This window comes from Heptranchias perlo, chromosome 4 (genome assembly GCF_035084215.1).
Source record: "Heptranchias perlo isolate sHepPer1 chromosome 4, sHepPer1.hap1, whole genome shotgun sequence".
Taxonomy (NCBI): domain Eukaryota; kingdom Metazoa; phylum Chordata; class Chondrichthyes; order Hexanchiformes; family Hexanchidae; genus Heptranchias; species Heptranchias perlo.
This window is the reverse complement of record NC_090328.1, coordinates 99070227-99087729: the sequence shown is the minus strand read 5'-3', so window position 1 is coordinate 99087729 and position 17503 is coordinate 99070227. Positions and strand designations below refer to the sequence as shown.

At 41.2% G+C, this 17503-nt stretch overlaps 1 protein-coding gene across 1 annotated transcript in view; it reads left to right on the top strand.

The window, feature by feature from the left end:
* The window catches only part of LOC137320655 (centromere-associated protein E-like), a 125051-nt gene that overhangs the window by 82839 nt on the left and 24709 nt on the right, over positions 1-17503 (top strand). Inside the window, exons 34-38 of the mRNA XM_067982333.1 lie at positions 180-440; positions 633-878; positions 9763-9945; positions 11614-11835; positions 13107-13337. Coding sequence (XP_067838434.1) covers positions 180-440; positions 633-878; positions 9763-9945; positions 11614-11835; positions 13107-13337 — 1143 coding nt within the window. The remainder of the gene's footprint in view (positions 1-179; positions 441-632; positions 879-9762; positions 9946-11613; positions 11836-13106; positions 13338-17503) is intronic.

The following is a 17503-nucleotide window of genomic DNA, read 5'->3' as shown; positions in this document are numbered from 1 at the left end:
GTATAGGATAACCTCATGAAAATGTAGAGGGCGACATTACCACAGTATGCATCTGGCAATACTGTTCCATCTATCATGGTATGGTATAGCACCGAAGGAGCCCATTCGGCCCATCATGCGTGTGCCAGGTCTTTGAAAAAGCTGTCCAATTAGTCTGTAATTTTTAATGTTTCTATTAGATGCAAGAGCGAACTGAGGAACTCCATCGCGTGGTGTCTCAGCGTGACGTGCTGCTTGGTGAGATTGAAGAGCTTAGAGCTCATATTTTGAAAGAGCAGAGCACGGAAATTCTAGAAGAGAAATTCAACCTGCGGCTCCAGCAACTAGAGGATGAAAAATCAACCATAGTAAAGGAGAAGGAGGAGCTCCAGGAGATACTGGAGAGTGTCAAAGTTCAAAGGGACGAAATGAAGAGTACCCTGCAAGAAAACACTGAGATGGTGAGCTACAAATTCTTAACTAAAGGGGAAATATAATTTTGGTGTGATGGGGTCCTTGTATCCTCACTGAATTTACTGCAATATGGCTTCTGGTATGTAGAGGATAACCTTATGAAAATGCGGAGGACGACTTTGCCAAGGTATGCTATCTGGCAATAAGTTTCCATCTGTAATTTTTAATGTTTCAATTAGATGCAAGAGCGAAGTGAGGAACTCCACCGTGTGGTGTCTCAACGTAACGTACTGCTCAGTGAGATCGATGAGCTGAGAGCTCATGCTTCCAAAGAGCAGAACACAGAAATTCTAGATGAGAAATTCAACCAGCAGCTCCAGCAACTAGAGGATGAAAAATCAACCATAGTAAAGGAGGAGATGCTGGAGAGCATCAAAGTGCAGAGGGACAAAATGAAGAGCACCCTGCAAGAAAACACTGAGAGGGTGAGTAACAGATCGTAAACTATTATACCTCTTTAGTTATTGTCACAAAGTAGTACTGGTATGGCAACCATGTGGTTGTGGTGCTGGATTAGCAACCCAGAGTAGTGAGTTCAAATTCTACCTTTGCCAGTTGTAAAATTGGATCTAATAATCCCGTACTTTGTGGACTAACACCATAAAATAACCATGAATGCTTCCGGCTTGTTATAAAAACCCGACTGGTGCTCTAATGTCCTTCAAGAAAGGTAAAATGCCACCCCTGCTTGGTCTGGCCTAAATCTGACTCCAGTCTCCCACTAATGCAGTTGTAAACAATTGTTACGGAGTTTTTTTTTAAAGAATGGGAATATATTAGCCAGACCTATTAGCAGTGACACTGGTCGTATCAGGACAAGATTTGCGCATTCTCAATCCAGTTGACCCTGCAAGTCCTCACTAATATCTGGGGAGTGGTGAAATTGAGAACTGTTGTACAGACAAGTCAAGCAATAGCCTGACACATTCATGCTCACAGAATCATATCTGTAAGCTAACATCCCAGACTCCTCCATTGCCATCCCGACGTATCTTCTATCCCACTGGCAGGATAGACCCACCGTAGGTGGAAGACCCAAGAAAGTTTCATGGCTTCATGTCAGTGTCAAGGAAACCTCCTCCTGATCCCCACCAACTAATGTTGCACATCACTCGGAAACTTTGAGGAAAGCAAAGGCAGACTCTTTTCTACTCAGAGGACTTCAGTGTCCTCCAGTAAGAGTGGCTCAGTAGCACTACCATTGGCCAAGTCTTGAACATAACTGCCGGACTAATGAGGAAGCCAACACGAGAGTAACCTACTTGACCTCACCTTCACCAATCTACCTGGCGCAGACATGTCTGTCCACAACAGCATTGGTAAGAGTGACCACAGCACAGTCCTTGTGAGGACAAAAGGTCTCGTCACACTGAGGGTATCCTTCGCTGTGTATTGTAACTGTTAACAGGGACCTGCTAGCAGTCCAAAACTGGGCATCCATGAGGTGCTGTGGGCCATGAGCAGCAGCAATCTGTAACATTATGGCCCAGCACATCCCTCAGTCCTCGCTCACCAACAAGCCAGACACCAACACTATTTCATTGCAGTGTTTAGAAGGGCATTCCAAGAGCAGGGTCAGACACCTCTAAGGTAGCAACATACTGAAGGTATTGCGCAGGGCTACCTCCATGCTAAACACGTAAAGCAGCAGCTACAAGCTGATCTATGTAGCCCCACAACTAACAGATGCTACCAGAACTCTGTAGCTCTACTACATCCTATCAAGAATGGTAGTGGTCAACTAGGTAGCCACTAGGAGGAGGCTCTCTGAACATGCCCATTCTAAACCATGATGGAGCTCAGTACATGAATGTAAGAGACAAGACTAAAGTGTTGGATAGACAATTCTACTGTGGCGAGGACCTTGGGAACTATTTATGCCTGTGTCCTTTCAATTCGATTCACTCCATGTGAAATTAAGAAATGGCTGAATATGCAGGACGCCGTAAAGGCTATGGGCTCTAACAACATGCCAGCTGCAGTGCTGAAGACTTGAGCACCAGAGCTACCAACTCTCCAAGCCATCAGTTCCAGTGCAGATATAACACTGGCATTTACCTGACAATGTGGAAGATTGCCCAGATATGTTCTACCTATCAAAAAAAGACAAGGCAGTATTTGGCCGGTATTGGTGAGAATGTGGCGCTTGCTGTTACATTGTGGTTAAAGCAGATAGCATTGATGCATTTAGGGGGGGGCTTGATGCATACTCGAGGGAGAAGGGAATAGAGAGATACAGAAGCATGGTGGAAAGAGGTAATTCGAGTCGGAGCAAGCTCGTGTGGAGTATAAACAAAGACCAACTGGGCTGAATGGCCTGTTTCTGTGCTGTAGATTTATCCAATTAGCCCCTCCCAATCATCAGCAAAGTAATGGAAGGTGTAAAGTGCTACCTACTCACCAGTAACCTGCTCAGTAATACTCAGTTCAGGTTCTACCTCGACAGCTATGCTCTAGACCGTATCATTGCCTTCATCCAGATGTGGATGCCAGAGGAGAGGTGAGATTCAATGCCCTCAACATCAATGCAACACCAAGGAGCCCATACAAAACAGGTCAATAGGAAACAAAGGGAAAACTCCAGTAGCTGGAGTCATATCTGACATAAAGGAAAATGGTTGTGGTTGTCTGAAGCCAATCACTGTGGCCCTCGGCCATTGCTCTGGGAATTCTTTGGCCCTACCATCTTCAACTGCTTCATCAGTGACCTTGCCTCTGCCATAAAGGTCAGTTGTGAGCCTGTTCACGAACTATTCTTTGCATTGCAACTGGAGCTGAATCTCTGATTTGTTTATTTTCAAGTACTTCTGCAGCCCTTTATTTTAAAAGAAAAAATGAGTTTAACATTCATGAGGAGTTGTGGAGTTCCTGCTGTTTTCAGGAATCCTGATGCCAGCTATTACCAAACAATGTGTGTGTGTGTGACTTGCAGGGTGAGGGGAAGGCTGGGCTATGATGCGGCAAGTTAAATGGCCAGACATGAGGGTGTGGAGTTCATGGGTGTGCATGGAGGCTTTAGCCCCAGTGCCAAACAAGTGAGTCCAAGACTTTGAGCTGAGCAGTGTGGCCTGATGTTTTGGGGAGGGGGAGAAGTGTTTCCGCCATGGGCATTAATCCCTTTGCTTTTTATCCATTGGGCATCATTAGCCTTAAATCCATCATTAAACAGTGGGTTGCAAGTTAGTTGATAAAATATATTTCACTTGTCAGTGAGGGAATTGAAGAAAGCTATGGATGACTGTGTGCAAAATGTTTATTAATGGTACTTACAGCCAATTGGCATTTTTCACAAAACATTGCTATCTTGATGCAAATCTCGAGGGCTTTTTTGGCCCTTCATCTTGGGTGCTGCAGCTGGGCTGGGGGAAATTAGCTCGGGTTTCTGATCACTGTCCACTGACCTCTGCTGGAATTATTCGCGTGTGTATATGTTTTGAGAGCCAGTGCTCACTGTAGCTTCAAGCATGAAGAACAATAACTCGGGCACGGTACTTGAGAACACTCTGGTGCCCATGAACCCCAAATGTCAGCTGGAGTTGACTCCTCCTTCAGAAAAGGAGGAAAAGGGATGAAATTAGGCAAATAAATGAATATTAGTTTAATGGCTGCATTTTAGAAGGTCCCAGTGACATTTCTCAATTGTTAACTAACTGGAAATCAAGTTATTATAACTATGAAACTTAAATTGGTGCAGTTTGTTCAGAGCAAAAAAGCATTGCAATGTGCAGAGGACAGGCTGAGACACCAGCAGCATCTGGTAAGTGAAATTCATGAGAAGGAACAAATGTTGTGCAGTATCTAGGAGGAAAAAGGTGCCAGTAATTCCCTCCAGAATTAGGAAAGGGAAAATTAGTCTCCATTCTAGCTCCTGAGCACTATCAATCTATTACAGCAGGAACTGCATGTGTGTGGATATCTGGTGCAGGAGGTATGGGACTTTGTTGTGATTTTCCCCTAATGTGTTTGATTAGCCAGTTAACTTACTCAGTGCTCCCCATAAGAAGACGATTGCTATTTGAGAAGTGCTGGAGGCTGTCCGATATGTATGGAAATATACACCAGCAACACGTTCACGAGGAGAAAAAATTGGTAAGGTGCAGGGAGAAGGAAATGTAAATGAAATTAACTGAAGTTGATCAAATCCAGTGTGAAGCTGACAGCAGAAAGGCACTGAAACTGCCTTTCACCAGTACTTATTCAGAGTGTAAGAGAAATAACTTGTTAGAAGACCCCCACTTCTATTGAGGTCAGTGTAGTCCCATTCATAAGGCATGATGTGGGTAAAGCCAGTTTATCCACTGGGGCTTCAACACCAGCACCGAGTCAGCTATTGGATGGTGCAGGAGCTGCTTTTTTTCTTTCCAATGCAGGGGGCCCTTTCCCTTAGTCACCCAAGGGAAGTGACCTGTTCACTGTGGCTCAGGCTAATTTCTTCATTGCCTGAAGACAATGAGGAGGTAATTAGAGAATTCTCTTTTTCATTAGAGGTCTTCAGGCCTCTATGAGGCCTAGCAAGAGCTAACTTGGCACACAGGCTTTGGGTGCAGTGCCTGGATTGCTTCATGACTTGGGTCCAGCCTATTATGACACCAGGCTCAAGCGAAGATGACACATTAGACTTATTGGCTGCATTGATCAACAATAGCAATACCTGTTCCTTCAACCATGATTCCCATAGCCAGGAATGAAGCATTGGATAATGTGGGTAATATTGGTCAAGCTGCAAAGTTATTGCAGCAGTCTGCCATGCATATTTTGGACACTGGTGCTATGAGCAGAGAAGGTTGGGAGGAGATTTGATAGAGGTATTCAAAATCATGAAGGGTCTAGATTGAGTAGATAGAGAGAAACTGTTCCTATTGGCGGAAGGGTCGAGAACCAGAGGACATAGATTTAAGGTGATTGGCAAAAGAACAAAAGGGAAAAACTTTTACACAGCGAGTGGTTAAGATCTGGAATGCACTGCCTGAGGGGGTGGTGGAGGCAGATTCAATCATAGCTTTCAAAAGGGAATTGGGTAAGTACTTGAAGGGAAAAAACTTGCAGGGCTGTAGGGAAAGGGCAGGGGAGTGGGACTAGCTGGATTGCTCTTGCAGACTCGACTGGCCGAATGGCTGCCTTCCTTGGTGTGACCATTCTATGAAAGTAACTTGTGTGTTCTGCACAGGTTTGCATGGCTTAAAATGTGTAGTGTTCCCACTTGAGTTGCAGAAATGCCCATTGGAATTTCTTTTTCAGGCAAAAGCTTGTTCAAAGCAGGTTGAAAGAAAAAAAGGCTTGAAGTAGCAGAGCCTGTTACCTAACCCAGAACTGATGCCAAGGGGTGAGCCCAAGCACAGCTACTGCCTAACTTGTCCCTTCTGAGCAGAAATAAAGCTGTTCTTTCACGTGGATAGGGAAATTTCAATTAAGGAGGCCAGTAATTGCCCAGAAAGAAGCTTGCCACTTTGTGATTGACAGTCATTGCAACCCTTCATTCACTCCCTGCCCCAAATGAAACATGAGTTTGGGGACCACATGTACGTTTCATAACGGATGCTTTCCGATCTCGTTGGATGCTTGGGTGCCCAACTAAAAATAGGGCTATGCCCTCCAATTGCACAGTACCTCTCTGATTTGGTGTGATTGCTTACTTTCTTGGTGTGATCTGACTATTTGTTGAAAAGGGGCCTACAGCAAGATCAAGTGTTGCTTGCTGCATTCCTAAAGAAGTTCCATCAGATCAGGAAAACTCAGGACTGTATTCCTATTTTTTTTGGCTTGCAGAGGCTGAGAGTATTGGGTGCCATTTTGATCCCTAGGGGTCTGAACATCTATATTATGAAGGAAAGGTTCACGCTGATCTGCAGGAGGCATACTTTCATATGGTGATCACGGACGCTCATAAGGAATATCTAAATGGAATAGTGGTAGAGTAAGCCCTCAGCAGTTTAGGTGGCTCTCTGTATTGGTAGCTCTTTGTGACAGAGGCCTACATATTCATGTGTACTTTGACTGATTGGCATGGGCCTTATTAATATGCTGAGTGTGATGTCATAGCTAACTGATTTTGCACTCGCTGCAAATGATTTTTTTCCCCCATTCTTTTTCTGTTCTAGCCCAATGTGTTCCACGCAGGATGGATGTCAACCCACTATCTTGTACATATGCAGAACAAGGCCACTAATGGCTTCAGCAGGGACAGGATCCAATCACATGATTGGACCCTCCATTCAATGGCATTTAAAACTATCTCTGCCACATCATACACAGGGTATCACAATTATGATACACAAGGTATCGCAATTGTGTAGGACCGGCTAGATGGACCAGAGGGTCTTTTCCTGTCGGTCATTGTTCGTATGTTTATAGATGACACTCATGGCTACATTCTAGAGCATGAGAATTCTCCAATTTTCAGGATATTGGGGCAGTAGTCTCAGATAGTCTGTTCCAGTGGCAGGACAGATTCTCATACAGGTTTTTGTGGTTGATCCCACTCAAGGCATAGATAATGGTGACCCTCTATAATGTGGACAATCTGGCATTCTGACCCCATGCCTCTGAATGCCAACAGGTCTATTTAGATAGCCTGCAGGGAGCATCTGGTCCAGATAATCTAATCTGGCACCAAGAACCCCTGAAGCTCCGTTTTAAGGTGTAGTTCTTTGGAGGGCCATCTTAGAGCTGGGGTTCAAGCATCCTAGGTAGCGTTGCCACAACTACGAAAACTTCTATTCTGAAGGTTTACCAAACTAGATGGAAGCATTTTATACACTCTGATCCTCAAGTTTAGGAAGTGCCAATTATCCTTTTGTACATACAAATACAATGCTGTGCAGTGGGGTAGTCTGCAGATGCTCTACACTGAGTCTATGTTGCTACTTTGTGGGCTTTTTGCCCCAGCTTTAGTGTATATGGCAATAGGACCACACTCGTAATGTCCTTTTTTGTGAACAGCTCCTCAAAATTCTCTCTTCCCCTCCGCCCCTCACACGACCCAGTTCTTAAGATTGTCCCTATGGAGGCTGCACATGTTTGAGGGAAGTGATGTCAGCACCTTCTGAATCTATAGCATTCCTGTGGTCAATTTTTCTCTGCAGATGCCAACTGTGCAGAATGAGCTATATGGGTAAACAGATATACCTTGCTCGCAAAGTGGATAAGGCTCAAGATGTTAATTTCTAGACCATGTTCCAAGTCGTTTCCCCTTGTGGGATGATGGTCAATTCCTATTTGGATGTGAAGATTGACTCCTTTCAAAGAATCAAGCTATTTCTATCTACCCAGCTCTATGTGTAGCTTTGAAGGTTGGCGCAAAGGCATGTACAGCCTCTTGGTCTACATGCTGGTTATTGATTGATATTATAAAGAGTTCTAGCACATGCACATTTTCTTTTACAAATGTTTCTTAAAAGTTTTCTTTGAGAAATTCAAATTGATTTGATGAACAAAGTGTTCTGTTGGGTTTATTCTCATAAGGCTGGCAACTCAGTTCTATTTGCACTTATTTCTCGCTTGTCCCTTTTTGAATTTTGTGAGCCTGGTGGATGGAAATGACTCTTCATGCTGTTGCCTTATCATCAGCTTAAGATCTGTGCATGTTAATGGAACCATTGATTTAAGTTTGTATTTGGCCCATGAGATTCTGTGGTGTATACATTAGCAGCCTATAAGAACAAAGCTTGGACACCCCTGCTGCAATGCTGAGTTAGGATGCAGGTTGTAGTCCTTGTATGAAGACTAATAATTTCAGCTGAGTGCTGGAAACATTGGGTAGCAAGTTTAGCAATGTTTCACTGATGTTTCTAGTTCAGTGTGGAGCAGGTGGAGGCCTGGAATGCAGTCATTCTTCCTGATTTGAGTTGGAAGATTAATCAAATCAATCTGATCTCTTACAAATTGGAGTAAGTTTTAAGTTTCACTCATAATCTTACAGCAACTTGTGTGTAACCTCATGGAATCTTTCCAGTAGTTGCTTAAATGGACAGATGTTTTTAACAGTGTAAGAACTCACCGTGACCAGCTGCTAATTGAGATGGAACAGTTGAGGGAGGAAATGAAGGCTAAAGTGTTCGAGGTGCAAACTCTTGCAACAAAAATCCAATGATCAACTAGAGAGAGAAAAATTATCTGCAGTGATGGAGATGGATGACCTCTGATTGCAGATGGATAAAATCCAGAATGTTCTCTGAACATAAGAACAGGAGTAGGTCATACAGCCCCTCGGGCCTGCTCCGCCATTCAGTAAGATCATGGCTGATCTTCGACCTCAACTCCACTTTCCCACCCGATCCCCATAATCCCTTGATTTCCCCTAGAGTCCAAAAGTCTATCGATCTCAGTCTTGAATATACTCAATGACTGAGCATCCGTAGCCTTCTGGGGTGGAGAATTCCATAGATTCACAACCCTCTGAGTGAAGAAATTTCTCATTTCAGTCCTAAATGAACCCTTATCCTGAGACTATGCCTCCTAGTTCTAGACTCTCCAGCCAGGGTCAAGAGCCCCTCAGCATCTACCCTGTCAAGCCCTCTCAGAATTTTATACATTTCAATGAGATCACCTCTAATTCTTCTAAACTCCAAAGAATATAGGCCCATTTTACTCAATCTCTTGTCATAGGACAGCCCTCTCATCCCAGGAATCAACTTAATGAAAAGGTTGAGATGGTGAGTATTGGGATCTTGGATCTTGGACACTTTGGGGCCACTTTAAATCCTATACAGCATAGTTGGGCCATTAAGTGAAATTGACGATTACTCTTGCCAGGACTGGAGAACCTTGGGTATCATAGCTCACAGTCTGGAAGGCAGAGTGAATGCCAGACTCATTACTGAACATGAAATTTCAATAATATGTTATAAAGTCTTATTTATTAAGTTTCCCCAGGAAAAAACTCTTGGAAGATCCAGTTTACAAAGAATTAAATTTGCTACAATCTAGAAGCAGTTTGTGTTGAGATCAGGGTGATGACTGCAACATTGAAAATAAAATCGTTAGAGCCTTCACAAAAATTGTTGAGTGTCCCCCATTCTCACCACCCCCCCCGCCCCCCCATTTCTTTCCTTTTATTTATTCTCCCATCCCTCTAATCCCAAAGCATATGTATTCTCTTTTTGAAACGGCAAGTGATCTGAAATGCTCTTATGAAATATGTGCTGCTCTTGTTCTTCACCAATTTGGGAATTTAGTCTTCCAGTCATAGTAGAACAATGCTTTCAAAATACTTCTGTATACGTGCAACGGATTTGTTTAAATTTAATCTGGTTTTTAAATCATAACTACTGCTTTGTACGTAGCCTTAAACACTTGAATAATTGCCAACAGCTTATAATGGAGGAACAAAGGAACAAAAAACTTACAGAACTGGTCGCGGCCTTGGAGAAACAAACTGTTACTTTGAAAGAGGAGCAGACAAGAATTGAGTCCACTAATTCAGAAACTGATGCAATTGAAGCAGAAATTAATAAGCTTTCTAGTCATCTACAGGAAAAAGATCTGCTATTGCAGGTATGCTTTATACAGTACTATTTCTAGCAATGCTTTCAATTGTAGCTTTCCTTGCTAAGGTTATTATGTGGAAGGTGACAATATGAGGAAGTAAGATTGTCTAGAATCCTATCTCAGGTCGAGGTGCTAGTTTTTTTTTGTGGGCATTTATTCAGAACACTTCCTGAATGAAATGATGCAATTTGCCCAGGAGAATGGCTAGTTATTGTGGATCTCAAGAAAATATATTTCCTCATCACTATTCTTTATCCATATCACAACACTTAAAGTATACTAACAAAATATGCTTGCCTTGAACTGTCAGATCAAAGCAGTTGTGCTTTGCAAAAGTATTTAGGACACTCTGCTATTGTAACTTGAGCGGAGTGTATTCCAGTTTTTAGTATATCACATCCTGCTAAAAATCGGTATGATCTATTATTCACCTTTTTAAATATCACTAAAAATTGAGTTTGCATAATTCACGTCTAAATTGCCTCGTTTCTGTCCGTGTTTTTTTTTTCAATTTCTCTACACTATATCTACAAGGTTACTGCCTGTGTAGAATTTTCAACCTCTTTTGCTAAAGATCCAAAATGGTCAACATATCTTTTGTCATCACTGGGAGCAACCAAGTCACCAGATCACTTCTCGTACTGGTATGCTGCAGGCCTGAGAAAGTGGTGTTGAACTGTGGCACAGCCTCTGTTTTTATCTGGACTATCTCAAAACTTTGAGGATTAGGGAAAATGGTAGTTTAATGGTTCCTAAGTTTTTTTTAAAAAATCAAAATTACCCAGTATTTTGTGGGTAAATTTAGTATCAGTGTAGAACTAAGCCAGGAGAGAACCAGGTTCAGTTCACAGTCTAAGATAGATAATCTCCATTGGGCTGCTGCATTTGGCAATAATGTGCTTGGGCTGAAGATGTTTCCTGCTTCTGATTGCTATTCAATGATCCTTGATGAAAAGTGGGCATGTGTAGACATCGACAGGTCTGACGCAACTGTCATATTCCCTCCCGTGGTCGAGTAGCTTGAATACACATCCAGTCTGAGATACGTGAAGCATGGCCATTTGGGCAAGGTAGCAGAGAGATCCATTGACTAATGCCTATGATTCAAGGGGAAAAAAGTGTAATTTTTTTTTGTTTTGCTTCTATGTGCATTGGATTGTTAATCTTTCAAAAACTACATAGGATATTGAATGTATTTTTAAGGACTAGTACGAGCAGTGTTTTTCTCCGCTTGATGTTATAAGTGGTGTCTCCTTTGAATTTTTATGTAAGCCGATTCAATGCCAGAATTGAATTAAATTGTAGACTACCACTGTCAAAATGAAATTAATTTCAACTTTTATTTACAGAACTAATTTCAGGTTTGATGTAATTTAGTTTGGTCATTGAGACAACAGTAAAATAATTGTTCCAGCATTGTAATTAAAATGCACTGTTGGTGGAATTTGAATGGCAGTGTCACATTTTAACTTTCTACAGTGTTCCAGCTGAAGTTGGTCCTTGCTCTGATGTATTGCTGAAGTATTCCTACCAGCTGGCTACTAGAAGCATTAGAACTGCTGTCTAGTTTCTCCTGTTTTGTGCGAATTGGGGAAATTATCTCTTGTCAACTAACTAACATTTTCCTTAATTACCTCTCTCTTTTGACTGAATTTGTCTTTTTTTATTATTCAGAACGCAATCCAGAGTTTATTCCAATTGGAAAGTGAGTACAAGATCAAGCTAGCTAAAGTTGGCCAAGAATTGTCAAAAGAGGGGGAGGCATGGAAAGAGCTACTGGTCAGACTTTCCTCTGAAATGCCTGAAGAATCAGCACAGTCGAAGAGCATTGGGAAGCTACAGGAAGAGAACGAAAAACTATATGAAAAACTTCTGTTGTGGAGAAGTCATTTCATGGTACTTTATGCATTAGATTTTGAAATGGCAATACTTTTTGTTCATAAATTCAATAAACCTTCTGTACATTATGATCTAAATTTCAAAAACAAAATACTGCAGAGGCTGGAAATCTGAAATAAAATTAGAAAATGCTGGGAACACTCAGCAGGTCAGGCAGCATCTGTGGAGAGCGGAAGTGGTTAAAGTTTAAAGTCGATTGCCTTTTGTTGAAACTGACGAAAGCTCCCGGATCTGAAACATTAACCCTACCTTCCTCTCCTCAGATGCTGCCTGACCGGTGTGTTTCCAGCATTTTCTGTTGTGATATAAATTTACTTTTGTAATCTGGTTGCCCAATAGGGGGAAGTGTGCTTTTGTGTTTTATAAATCTTTTAACTTTAGTTGATTCTGAAGTTGAACATGACACAACTTCATTGGCATTTGGTGTCACAATGGGTATTACAGCAAAGGTGAATTGAAGGGCAATCCTAGAAATTTCAACATATTATCAATATTGCTTTTAAATTGGTGATCAGTCTGTATTGTTTGGTAAATGTTTTGACTCTGGTCAGGAATCAACACATGCATTGTCTACTGAAAGTACAACTTTGAAGTGTAGAGCCTGTTTAAGTTTGAACAGCAGAGCAGCTAACTTGTTAAAAAGAAACCTTGTAAAATATGAAGACTTTGCACAATGTCCCATGCAGAACTTTTCAAGAATAATGAAGATCCTACCTAATATAAGTAGACTGGTATTACATTCCTTCTATTGTTTAATATATCCCCCACATATTTATCCTGTTGTCTCTGTCCTCTGCTTCGATCCAAATTCACCTAATTTATTTTGCAGGGTGGATTGAGAGACCATCTGCATCAAAACAACTGCATGTGCATTAAGATTTGTATGGGCACAGCTGCTCTAAGATCACATTTGGTGACTTTGGGAAAGGTCCATAGCAAGAATCAATGTCTTGGAAGGGCCTACAGGCTAGCAATTGCATGCCTGTATGGGGAAACTGGGTGCTTACCTATTTGCAGCAAGGTGAAATTGATTACCCTAAAAGCAATCAGTAACCAATATCCTTGGAAGGAAATGCTGCAACATGAAGAATATTAATTGACAGCTTTTGCAGATTTCCACATATGTCGTGGTCTAATCAATATGGAAAGCAATAGATGAAATGAGCTAATCCAACTAAGGTGTAAAAATATTCCGGTAAAGTGAATGGTAGGTATCTGCTCCATCCTGTTCATTTTATGACCATACCTTTTTTTTGTTCCTCCGACAGGGAGTGATGAGTACTGTGCCTTACTGTGCAAAGAATTATCAGATTCCTATTACTAAATGTGACACAGGCCTAGCAGAAGAGAAAAAGAAGAATGAAGAATTGCTCATACAGCTGCAGACTCTGAAGAAGCAAGTCTCTGATTCAGCTGAACTGGAATTAACATCAGAAGGGAAAAACTCTGAAATAAGAAGGCTTTCTACTTTAATTGAAAATAAAGAAAATCACTTACAGGTGTGTATTTCCTTTTAGAAATAATTAATTGTCAGGGAACTAGAAGGCTGTTAGTCCAAGATTTCAATACAGCAATCATAATTTAACAGTCTGTTGTACAAAAAAAAATCCATATGTAAAATTCCATTTGAGGCTAATGACAGTGGGACATTGGACCCAAACTCTTAGTTCAGTCAGCACCATGCATTAGTACTTGTTATCTAAGTTGCTTTTATTTTTTGCTGAAGTGCTATCACCCTCACAGGTGATAATCTCAGGATTACAACCCAAGCCATGGGCTAATTGGCATAGGGATAAACAGATCAGGAAAGTGAACATGTGGCTGAAACACTGGTGTGGGAAGGAGGGGTTCCATTTCATGGGACATTGGCACCAGTATTGGGACAGGACAGAGCTGTACTGTTGAGGGCTTTGCCTGAACTGGAATGGGACCAGTGTCCTAGCGGAAAGGATAAATAGAGCTGTCAATAGGACTTTAAACTAGTAAAACGGGGGAAGGAATCTGGAGAAGATAACAAGTCTGAAGAAATAGGAAATGAGAGTAAAAGTCAGAAAGTTACGGAATAAGGGTAACACGCATGGTCAGGGAACAAATAGAGTTATAGAACATAAGTGCAAAATGACTGTGTTTGTTTAAAAACAAAGGGAGACAAACAATTTAAATTGCCTAACATCATCCAAAACAAAACGGGGGCACTGGAGGCAATAATACATAGCAAGGAGTCAGATGTGGTAGGGATAACAAACTTGGCTACGTTGCAGCATATAATGTATTTAGTAAGGAAAGATAGGGAAGGAAGAAGGGGGGTGCGGGTAGCTGTACTAATTAGAGACAACATAATGGCAATAGAAAAAAGGGGCATAAGTAACATTAAGCTAGAAACAGAATCCATATAGATTGAGACAAAGGATAAGAAGGGATTGATCACATTAATAGGCATTTTCTACAGACCACTTAATAGTGGCAGGGAAGTGGAGAATGAAATCTATGAAATGAGTTTTTTTTTAAAAATCAAATAATCTTGGGAGATTTCAACTACCTCCAAATAAACTGGCAAGAGGAAGTAGGGAAAAGAGAAAAGGGAGTGGAGTTTTTACAGTGTGTACATGGCTCTTTTCTTACCCAGTATGTGAGAAGCCCAACAAGAGAGAAATCACTGCTGGACCTGGTAATAGGAAATGAACCAGAACTGATAAAAGAAGTAAGCGTAGGGGGAACATCTAAGCAATAGTGATCATAACAAGGTTTAGAATAGTGATTTGAGTAAGACAAAGACCAAAGTAATAGATTGGAAAAAGGCTAATTTTGAGAGGATGAGAATGGAATTGGAACAGGTAAACTGGGGAAAAAAATTGACACACACAAATAGAACAGCAGTGGATAATATTCAGAATGGAGTTCAGGAGAAATATATTCCTCTAAAAAGCAAGAACAAACAATAATGAAACACCATGGATGAATAAAGAGATACGGGTAAAATTGAAACTAAAGAAAAAGGCATATAAGTACATAAACAATATGTAGTCTAGGATATAATATAGACAGGATAATAAACATTTATACGGAGAGGTTAGGAAAGAAGTAAAAAAAAACAATTAGGAAAGCAAGGAGGAACTGAAATTAAATTATCAAAGAATATAAAAAGAAATAAAGTATTCTACAAACACATAAATAACAAGAAAAATTGGGATTGGGCCACTAAGGGATGCACAAGATAAATTCACAAGTAATGACAGCAAAACGGCAGAAATATTGAATAGTTACTTTGTCTCAGTATTTACATCAAGTTACATCGAAACTATAGCACAGAAACAGGCCATTCGGCCTAACTGATCTATGCTGGCGTTTATGCTCCACAGGTGCCTCCTCTGTTCCTACTTCATCTAATCCTATCAACATATTCCCTTTTCCCTCGTGCTTATCTGGTTTTCCCCTTAAATGCATCTGCTATTTGCCTCAACTACTCCTTGTGGTAGCGTGTTCCACACTCTTACAACTCTGGGTAAAGAAGTTTCTCCTGAATTCCCTATTGGATTTATTAATCACTATTTTACATTGATGACCTCTAGTTTTGGACTTCCCCACAAGTGGAGATATTTTCTCTTCATAATCTTAAAGACCTCTATCAGGTCACCCCTCAGCCTTTTCTAGAGAAAAGAGCCCCGGGGAGACTAACAAGGTGGGCAGGACATTTAGAAGAAGGGTTGAAAAAGATATTAAAACATTTGATAGAAAGTGGGGGGTGGGGGGGGGGGAGATAATTGATAAACTAATCAAACTTGGGGAGGATATGACCCCTGGTCCAGATGGATTGCATCTGTGAATATTAAAAGTTAGGGAGGAGATAGCTGTCTCTGTTTCTGTATGGGAAAGATAATGGAATCTTTACTCAAAGATGTAATAGACATCTGGAGAACAAATATATAATCATAGTAGGTACAACACAGAAGGAGGCCATTTGGCCCATCAAGCCTGTGCCGGCTCTTTAAGAGCAATCGAGTTAGTCCTTTTCCTCGTAACTCTGCAAATTTTTTTCCCTTCAAGTATTTATCCAATTCCTCTTTGAAAGCCATGTTTGAATCTGCTTCCACCACCCTTTCAGGCAGCGCATTCCAGATCATAACCACTCACTGCATAAAAGTTTCTCCTCACGTTGGTTCTTTTGCCAATCATCTTAATTCTGTCCTCTAATTCTCGACCCTTCCAATGGGAACAGTTTCTCTTTATTTACTTTATCTAAACCCTTCGTGATCTTGAACATTTCTATCAAATCTTCTATCAACCTTCTCTGCTCAAAGGAGAACAACCCCAGCTTCTAGTCTGTCCACATAACTGAAGTCCCTCATCCCTGGAACCATTCTAGTAAATCTTTTCTGCACCCTCGCTAAGGCCTTCACATCCTTTCTAAAGTGTGGTGCCCAGAATTGGACACAATATTCCAATTGTGGCCAAACCAGTGTTTTACAAAGGTTCAACATAACTTTCTTGCTTTTGTACTCTATGCCTCTATTTATAGAACAGAGGATCGTGTACTCTTTTTTTAACGGCTTTCTCAACCTGTCCTGCAACCTTCAAAGATTTGTGCACATATACCCCCTTTAGAATTGTACCATTTAGTTTATATTGCCTCACCTCATTCTTCCTGCCACAATGTATCACTTTGCAATTCTCTGCTTTAAATTTCATCTGCTATGTGTCCGCCTGCCTGCCTGTCTGTCCTCTTGCAGTCTATTACTATCCTCCTTATTGTTTACTACACTTCCAAGTTTTGTGTCATTTGCAAATTTTGAAATTGTGCCCTGTACATCCAAGTCATTAATATATATCAAAAAAGGAATGGTCCTATTACCGACCCCTGGGGAATACCACTGTATAACCTTACTCCAGTCTGAAAAACAACCGTTCACCACTACTCTGTTTCCTGTCACTTAGCCAATTTTGTATCCATGCTGCCACTGCCCCTTTTATTCCATGGGCTTCAATTTTTGCTGACAAGCCTATTATGATGTGACACTTTATCAAATGCCTTTTGAAAGTACATGTACACATCAGCTGCACTGCCCTCATCAATTCTCTGGTGCCTCATGAAAAGCTCAATCAAGTTTGTTAAACCCAATTTGCCTTTAACACAACCGTGCTGGCTTTCCTTTATTAACCCATACTTGTCCAAGTGACTATTAATTTTGTCCTGGATTATTGTTTCAAAAGCTTCTCCACCACAGAGGTTAAACTGACTGGCCTGTAGTTGCCAGGTTTATCCTTACACTTTTTTTTGAACAAGGGTGTAACATTTGCAGTTCTATAGTTCTCTGGCTCCATGCCCATATCTTGAGCATTGGAAGATTATGGCCAGCACCTATGCAATTTCCATCATTACTTTCCTTAGCAACCTAGGATACATCCCATTGGGATCGGGTGACTTATCTACTTTAAGTACAGCTTATCTACTTTAAGTACCTCCTTTATCAATTTTCTAGCTCATCCAGTATCTCAACTACCTCATCTTTCACTGTTACTTTGATAGCATCTTCCTTGTACTTTCCATATTCAGACATCTGTCATACCCCCCCCCCCCCCTTTTTCTGCTTCATCTTACTCTCTATCTCTTTAGTCATCCAGGGAGTTCTGGCTTTAGATGCCCTACCTTTCCACTCTCGTGGGAATG